The 9279-nt window shown below is 33.7% G+C and overlaps 1 protein-coding gene across 2 annotated transcripts; it reads right to left on the bottom strand.

The window, feature by feature from the left end:
* Positions 1-823: 823 nt before the first annotated feature.
* LOC120068520 (expansin-A13) lies at positions 824-6768 on the bottom strand. Of its 2 annotated transcripts, none has more exons than XM_039020316.1 (2): positions 6202-6763; positions 824-1402 (listed from the first exon to the last, which is right to left on the bottom strand). In XM_039020316.1, exons 1-2 carry the CDS (start codon positions 6696-6698, stop codon positions 1093-1095), a joined length of 807 nt encoding a protein of 268 aa, XP_038876244.1. In that variant the 5' UTR covers positions 6699-6763; the 3' UTR covers positions 824-1092. The 2 variants fall into 2 exon arrangements, with proteins under 2 accessions (XP_038876244.1, XP_038876245.1); XM_039020317.1 differs by lacking the exon at positions 824-1402 and adding an exon at positions 1818-2296 and having other exon boundaries at positions 6202-6768.
* Between the last annotated feature and the right edge of the window lie 2511 nt (positions 6769-9279).

Genomic DNA, 9279 nt, shown 5'->3' on the forward strand with positions numbered 1-9279 from the left:
CAACCCTATTTTTGTCATTATTTATTAAAAAAACATTATTTCAAAAAAAAAATCAGGTTTTCATGCCAAGATTATTCAAGTAATGTTGATCAAACTACTTGAGAAGTGATTCAAATCTTGAATTTATCGAGATAAATCCATTCTATCTTCAAATCAAGATGATGACCATAACAATTCTTATATTCAATTCGCTAAGATTTTCTTATCATTTGTATGAGAGCTTTATGCTCTAGATTGGATTCATGTTAGTGTTGCATTCTTTTTCGACTTTTTTTAGTCTATGTACTTTAAATTTTATATGATATAATTTTTATCATGAAAAATATTGTTAGGATGTAATGAAATTTCTTACACGATGATAAAGTAAAATATCTTGTTAAATGAAAGAGACTTGATCGTTACAAAAAAATAAAAAAATAAAAATAAATGAATGAATAAAATAAAATAAAATAAAATAATTTATTCCAAAAAATTAGACCAAATGTATTTTTTAAGGTAATTATTTTAACCTGCAAAATTACTCGAAATGTTTTCAAATATAATAAAATGTCACGTCGTTCAATGATAGATAGTGATAAACATCTATTAATGTCTATTATGATATTGATAGACGATAATATTTTACTATATTTATAAATAAATTAGCTCAATTCCCTATATTTGAATGATAGAAATTTTCAATATGATTAAAACTTTATTAATAGTCAAAGCGATTGGCGAGCATAGAACTAGCATATGGATGTGTTAGTTATTCGAGAGCCAATGGTCCAATTGCGCTACCCATAGTACTAATTAAATAAATTAATTAAGAAAAAAAACCCACTTAATAATATAACCTAGATCGAATTGTCGTACGTTTATCCTTCACAAATACCATCCAAAACCTCTTGAGATGAGCACTGTTCTTGTACACTTGATGAAGATATGAAAATCAAAATCTATTACCCTTCGGCTAAGAGGAAAAAAAAAGGAAAAATTAAGCACCCAAAACAAAGACGAAGAAGAAGAAAAACCCTTTTGTAAATGCCTAGTAGAGAGAAAGGAAATTAATTTAAAACTTTTACAGACAAAAAATTACAAGAGTGGAAAATTTCAAGATTGAAATTGCTTGCCTTCAAAAGTCTGCCCAAAATTCCAATCCTTTGGAGCAACATTGTAAGACGTAATTGTTACTCCATCACTGCTAGTGACTTCGAAGGAAAGGGCTTGATGGTTCAAATCAGCATTAATGTGCCAGTTCTGCCCCCAATTACGACCCATCGGAAGCCAACCGGTTCTCGACCCCTTGATCTTTACAGCACTCACATCTCCAGCGCCTGCAACGTTACTTATCAATACTGAGAGGTAGATGCCGTACCCAGAAACTGTGTATCGAATACCTCCTTCCTTTCGGCATTTGATCCTGCAAAAGCCATATCAACAAAAGTTAAGACTCACTGATTTAGGAAGATGGAGCAAAGGCAATATGAGACAACGAGGCAACTTCTGTGGAGTCCCACAGTTCTAAAGTTTTATATTTTCAAGACAATATAGGCCACGTTTTGTAATGATTACGTTTATACTTTTATATTTTTTAAATTTATGGTGGCTTCCGCTCAATTCTCTGATCATAGTTTTCTCGTTTTCACATTTCTTGAAGAAACACTTAAACTCTTGACTAAATTCTTAAAACAAAAACAAATTTTTTTAACACTACTTTTTCAGTTTTCACAATTTTGCAAAAATTGGTACAAAATAGATAACAGAACATAGAAACTTATGGGAAGAAGTAATGTTTATAACTTAATTTTCAAAACCGAAAACAAAAAACCAAATGGTTATAGTTCGAGGCCATAGCTTTATGGTGTAAGCAGAAAAATACATAGAAACGGGACGGATGGATGTATCCACAAAGGGAATTTATGATAAAGCTACTCTAATTGGCACGAAGCAAAAAAGTAACGTCAGAAAGAACTTTGAGAAGGGTACACAAAGAAATCACCAATTTCACCTAGTCAAGAACCTCAGCAGAAGTTCCTCTTTTTATTCCTTCTCTTTTCTTCTCATTTTTTTTTATTTTTATATGAACCTCATCAGAAGCTCTCGGGATGTTGGAGAAAATTCTATTATTTAGATCCTTCCATATTTCAGATGTAGCTACAATTGAATTTTGAATAGAACTTTAGCTTCCTTTTGAACATAAGGCCATAAAGAGGTTGGTCCAAAAGATCTAAATAATGGAAGGCCCACCACTGAAATTGAAAATAGAGGGAATATAATCTCGAAAGAGTCAACAGTCAGCAGACAGCAACATACACTGCAGAAAAAAGTGATTCTGATTATCACCATCAGTTGATTTTTTTATTATTATTATTACTTTCTTTTTTTTTTCCTTTTTTTAACAGGAAATCATTGTATGAAAATTATGCAGTAATTGAGCTAGATGTGCATAAAGACAAGCTTTTTTGGACTTGATCGCCAGCATTAACTCTCCCTAATGCAAGGGCCTACAATGATACTCGAATATTAAATAAAATCTCTTTACTACACCAAATCTCTAAGGGTCTGTTTGGCCCAAGGAATCGGAAAGTAGATGTTGTGAACTTCTCTTCTTGTTTGGCCCAAGGACAAGTAGTTTGTGGGTCCCACTACTGAAAAACATCAATTTTATATCTTATCAACTCCTTATATTATGGACCCAGGAGTTTACAACTCCCTAGACTTCATAACTCCACGGAACTCCCTATTCTACTCCTTACCCCAAACACTCCTTAAAGAGTTTGCAAATATTGAGGGTTCCTCACAACTTCTATTCCAGCAGCCGTGTACCGTTTTGTATTAGAATTACGAAAGTACATGGGAAGCACAGAAGCTAGTGAATCACTATCAATCCAAGGGTTTTCAGGATATCAAACTGAACTCTATCTTTACAAACCTTAACGTCAGAGAAGGAGACGGCTGGCACTTGATAGTGGGAATAAAACCATGGTTATCTGCTTCTGCTAGCTTTCCAAGTAGTACTCCAAACAAGAGTCTTTACCATACTTTTTGACAGTGGTCCAGTACCAAAGGGAATTAATCTTCTTTGGGAAGCACCAGAGTCATTTAACCAAGTTCTTTTTTTTAAGTTTCCCAATCCAAACCTACCTTAGCAGTTCACTTCATTTACAAAAAGAAGTTGAACTTCAATAAAACCGTTGCTTTAATCTTTGGCCAACTGAATGAAAACATGGAATATGCCAACATACAAAAGGGTGCAAATATAGGACCAACAAACTGAAGTATATAAGTTAATTCTCAATCTAAAAGTGTTAAATTGTTAATAATGAGAATAAGTTACGAAGAGCTTAGCCTCTTTAACGGAAGCAAAGAGTACAGCATGATTTCCCAACTGTAGCTACGAAAACCATCCTTCTAGATTGAGAATGAACTCAAAGCATTCAAAACAAACACAACAAACAATGAGGAAAGATCTCTTCGCATAGTGCCCCTTGAACCTTTTATTCTCACATGAGGAGACCATTCAGGAAAATGGGATAAGTTGGCATCCAAATGTGGCTGTTTGCCCAGCTACTCCAAGCCAACCTAAAGTCCCTTCTAACTCTAAGAACAGATTGAATAAAATCCAAGTTAACCCTCTATCAAATACTTCCACTAGTTTAATTTTAGTTACCTCTCCTTTTCTCATCCACCAACCCATCAGCAGCTACAATACAACTTACAACAGATGCACAATCTCACAAAAGGCAGGTTTTTCCAAATTCTAGAGGGAAGCACCTTCTACGTATTTCCAAGAGGACCTTAGCAAGTATCCTATGCAAACTGGTGATGGAAGCTTATGGCATCAGGGTTGCAAGATTCATCCACCAAAACAATTCAAAGCTTCACAGAATCACAGAACTTCAAAGGAATCCATTCGTTACAACGAATTTTACAAAATACCCCATCTGGATTGTGAGAGGATGGTTTTTTTAAAAGCTTCACAGATTTAAAACATCAGACCAATATGATTCCTATTGTCTTTCACTTTTGCTTCATTTTTGTAATGTCCTTGTTTTTTGAGTCCTTTTCATTTATTTAATTGAAATGTCTTTGCTATTGTAGCATAAACGTCACAAATCTCTCAGAAGTTTAACAAGAATTATGGTTTCCCAACAAGTTTTTTTTTTTTTTTTTTTTTGAAACGGAAACAAACTTTTCATTGATATAATGAAAAGAGACTATTGCTCAAAGTACAAAGCTCAAAATAATAATAATTCGGAGCTCAATGGATCAGTAGGTTGGAGGACATCTCAACTAGGTTGACACCTCATAGCACCCTCATCATATCCATTTACAAGATGAAACTATCAAACAAAATCAGAGACTATTAATAGTTACAAAGAAGATATAAAAGCATTCTAGTTGAGGCAAATGTCTTGGATAGAATAATCAGCAAAAAACATAGATTGAGAGCACCAAGAAGCGGGTTGATCCAAATCTGTCTGATCATTCAATAGCTTTGTTGTGGAATACTCTTTAGTTTCGTTCAAACAATAATTCTGAAATTAAAGGTTTAACTGCATTTGACTAAAGAATTTGTGTCTTAGAAGACAAGATTGGTCTAGTCAAAATATGGGAAACATTACCATTATGAATGTTCTGTCCAAAGACCTAATGTAGATTGAAATATGAAAAAGAGATTCCTCCAACATTTTCTTGAATAAGGACAATCAAAGAACACATGTTGTAAGTCTTCACTACTTGCTAGGCATAAATGGCAGATGGTGGGTGAAAGATAATGAGATTGAAGTTTGGTTGCGACACTTCAGAGCAATTAAGAGATCCAAAAATTAAAGCCCAAATCAGAATGTTGATTTTTCTTGGGCTTTTGGACTTCCGGAGGCCTGAACAAGCTCTTCTTTCAAAGGGGAAGATGAGTTCAAGTGCTTTGATAAGGATTTTACTGAAAATCCTGCAGACAAATTCAATGACCACACCCTTGCATCAGCCCTTTGGGTTGGTTTTTTGCCTTCCAGACAGTCCATTAATTGCTGGAATTCTGAGAATTCCTCATCCTTTAGAGGCCTTCGAAATAACAAATTCCAAGAGTAAATTTCCCGGTCCCAATGTTCACTAATGTTACCTTTAGGCATTGTAGCAACACGGTAGAGATGAGGGAAGCTTTCTTTGAAAGCAACTTAGTTCCCAACAACTAAAGGAAACATATTCTATAACATTGTTACTAAAAAGGATATCATTTCGTTACAGGGATCCCTGCCTCTAAACCGCACGAGGCAATCAATTTTAACATGATTATCATATATCTTAAGGTTTCTCTACCAGACCTAAGATCATTAGAGTTCTTGTCAGTTGTTACTCATTCCATGTTATTTAATACCAAAATTCAACTTGGTGTTTCGAACTAGTTGAAGATTATTATCGCCACTATTGGAAATGTGAGCAGTGTCCCATATTGGCTAAAAGATAGGAAGGTCATAGTACCTTGGACAACTGTCTTCATTAATGTGAACCCTTTTGAGTGAAAATAAAACCAAAGTTATGCAGCCTTGAAAATTGCATAAGCTATAAAAACCTCCAACTAACTAGAAAATTGGCATCTATCACGCTTGCAGTTTTCCTTTAAATTTAGAACTAACACATTGTGAAAGCTCACTTATAGTAGCACTCCCTTTTCCTTAAATCAGATGCGAGTATCCTGAGTAAGGTTTGGTGTTCTGTCCTTAACTGATTAATTGGGCTCTATATTGGGAAGGTTAACTACGTCTCAAGATGTACATTAATTCTGATGAAGCTTACTATTCTGGTTAAATACACCATATCATTTTACGCCGTCAAGTGCACAATGTGTTTTTTCTAGCACATGGATGATTGAAAGTCTAACAAAGTCCACCTAATTTATAGCTGAGGGAATCCAGAGTCGCAATGTATACATATGGTAACAGAGTCGGATAAATCAGAAAATTCAATCATAATAAAACCATGTACTAAACAAACTTCACAATGATTACAGCTTAGTAGAATTATATATTGCAATTTAAAAATAAAACATAAAAGATCAAGACATTAAGGGCAACTTCAAATGTTAACAAGCGAGTAAAATTCGAGTATAGAATAAAGCAAGAACAGATCTCTTTACACATTTCAATCCTCAATCAAATAAATCAGATAATCCAAAAGCAAGACAAAGAAACCGCAAGAAAGAAAGCACTGAACACATACCTCCGATACTGAACAGGCATGTTTCCCGCCTTCCAGATAGCGATCTTCTCAAACGCCTCAATAGGGAGAACAAAATGCTTATTAGGAGGGTTACAATGTCCTCCACCCTCAGCCGTGAAGCCATAATTAGGCGCACAGAAATTAGTAACAGTGACAATGATAGAGGTACCAGGAATACACCACCGGAGGTCCTCTACACACCGGAGCTGAAAGCAGGCACCACAGATCTGTCCGCGTTCAAATAGCGACTCGCTGAGTCCCACAGTCGCCATGCCATAGCCTGCCTTCACTAAATCGCCATAACCACAGGCTCCGCCCACCGCATCGCGAGGGTCGGAGGCGGCGTAGTAGGTGGCACGAGCAGATCTCCAGTCGGAGAGCGACGGGGCGGAGTCCGGCGACGGCGAGGAGGTCGTAGAAGAGAAATGGGAGGTGACTGGAGATGTGAGAAGTGCTGCAACAGTGAAGAGGAAGTGAAGTGGAAGACATGGCGACATCTCTCCGGAGAGAGTGTGAGGGGCAAAGTGGGGAAGAAAATAAAATTGTAATTTACTGTTTTTGAAATTGGTGTTAATTTATATTATTGTTAAGAGAAAGGATTATAAATTTTAGAAAATTCCAAATTAATTGAAGTGAATAGTTTTGTTGGTTCCGCGTAGAATAATATGTTTATCTCCTCATGTCGGTTATGGAATCGAGGGAGAAAAGCAAAGACTACTTTCTTTTTCTTTTTTTCTTTTTTTTCTTTTGCGAACTTTTTTTTCGTCAATATACTTTTTTTTTCTTGTGAACTAAAGATTGAAATCATTAAATTCCTTCAAATAGTATTACGAAAAACGACCAGTGTAGTGGCTCGGTTGAACTTTAAGAGGACGAGTGGGAGCAAGATGAGTTGAGATGAGTTATGATATCGATGTAACGGTATTTGGGGATTCACTTTGTATGTCATAGATATTTTATATTCATGTCCATCAACTTGGTAACAATATACTCAACCCTTATCACCATCGATATCTCTATTGTCATTCTAACCAACACCTTTGATACTTAACTCCAGCCACCATCTTGGGTGATTTTTGACGATGGTCACCTCCACAGAATTCTTGTGATCGCCAACTTCGGCCACCACCTACCTCGACTTTCTCGCAACGGCCACCTTCGTCGTATTTGGCGACCACCAACTCTGGCTACATCCGACCACTATCGTCGACGACCAACTCCAGCGAGCACCTCTACTAACTTTGACAACCATTATTTTAATTATTGGTTTAGTATTTTATAGTTGTCTTTATAGTAATTCTAGTAAAAACATTTTCAACATAACAAACCAAACAAACTTGTAAAAAAAAAAAAAAAAGACACTTTTGAGAAAATGTTGTCAAACACATGATTATTTTTATTTAAACATTTTTTTATCAAAAGTATTTAAATGAAAAAAAAATCCAAATTAGCCCAAACATAGGCTTGTATCATGAAGAAAAGAAGTGTGAACTAGAGTTTGGGAGGTGGAAAGGAAGTTGTCAAGCATATCTATCAAATAGAAAATTGGATGGACGTTTGTATAATTTTTTTTCTTTTTTTTTTTGTATAAGTGGACTTAGCCATTTTTTTGGCTCATGTCATATATAATTTTTTTTTTTTTTTTGATATCATATAATTGGGTCGAAGAATGTAGCCATTTATTACATATTTTTGTGCTAGACATGTAACATGACCACTAATAAAGTCATTGTAATACAATTACATTTTGAGATATTCCACTTATAATATAAATCCAAATTTGTTTTTTTTTCAATGAATCCAATATAAGTTTGCCCAGCTTAATTAGAAATGTCACATACATAAAACTATAAAATGGTTGCTTAAATAAAAACTTTTTTAATTGCATGATCCAAAAGTAAACTCTAAACTCCATTTTCTAAAACTCCCAAACAACACACGTATACTAAAAAAAAACAATAAAATAAAATGCAATTCATAGTTTATTTGAAGAGAAACTTTCATAGATAGAAAAAATGTCAAACTATTTACAGAAATAATAATAATAAAAAAACACTGATAGACACTGATAGACTTCTATCAGCATATACCAGTTATAGACGTTGATAGACTTAGATCAACATCTATTTGTGATAGACATCGATAACAATGTTTATTAAAAGTATAATTAAATGTTGCGATTTGTGTAAATATTTTGTCTTAGTTTTCTATTTTTGAAAACCCCCTTTATTTTAATATATATATATATATATATTAGTAATATTGAATAAAAAAACTTCAAGCGAAAATAATCATCATAAAAACAGATTATTTATGTCAGGAAAAGCTGTATCAAATACCCCTGACATATGAACTCAATGTAGCACCCCAAACATAGATATATAAACTCAAACAAAATAACTTTGTACCCTAAACACAGACATGTGAATTCTACAAACATATAAACTCCAGACATCATATCTCAGCTTAGCACCCCAATAGTCCATAAAATTCATGTCTCTTTGTTTCTAAAATTTTTAAATTACAAAACACACTGAGACGCAAAGTTAGAAGTTTTAGATTCTAAATTTATATTTATATTTAATAAATCAATTAAAATTAAAAAAAAATCAAAGTATTAGATACAAAATTGAAAATTCATAGATTTAATAGAGAGAAAATGTAAAGTCTATAAATCTTTTTTATACTTTTAAAAGGTTAGGCCTCGTTTGGTATCCATTTAATTTTTACTTTCAGTTTTTGAAAATTAAGCCTACAAATATCTCTACCACCTCTAGATTTCTTGTTTTATTATCTACTTTTTACCCATATTTTCAAAAACCAAGCCAAATTTTAAAAGCTAAAAAAATTAGTTTTTAAAAAACTTGTTTTTGCTTTTGAAAATTGGCTACAACTTCAACTTTTATACTTGAGAAAAATGTAAATCATTGTAAGAAAATGTGAGAAAATATGCTTAATTTTCAAAAACTAAAAACAAAAAATAAAATGGTTAACAAATGGAACCTTAGCATTTTGGGTGTTGAGTTAGTTATTATAGATCATGATAATATGTGAGTTATGGTAATCTTACAATAGTCT

This window comes from Benincasa hispida, chromosome 12, assembly GCF_009727055.1.
Source record: "Benincasa hispida cultivar B227 chromosome 12, ASM972705v1, whole genome shotgun sequence".
NCBI lineage: Eukaryota > Viridiplantae > Streptophyta > Magnoliopsida > Cucurbitales > Cucurbitaceae > Benincasa > Benincasa hispida.

What these genes read in the sequence shown, in the direction of transcription:
- LOC120068520 (XM_039020316.1), bottom strand. Translation starts at nt 6,698, where the DNA reads ATGTCGCCATGTCTTCCACTTCACTTCCTCTTCACTGTTGCAGCACTT. An exon ending in ATGCCTGTTCAGTATCGGAG is followed by an intron (nt 1,403 to 6,201) that starts GTATGTGTTCAG and finishes TGGCTTTTGCAG; the next exon opens with GATCAAATGCCGAAAGGAAG.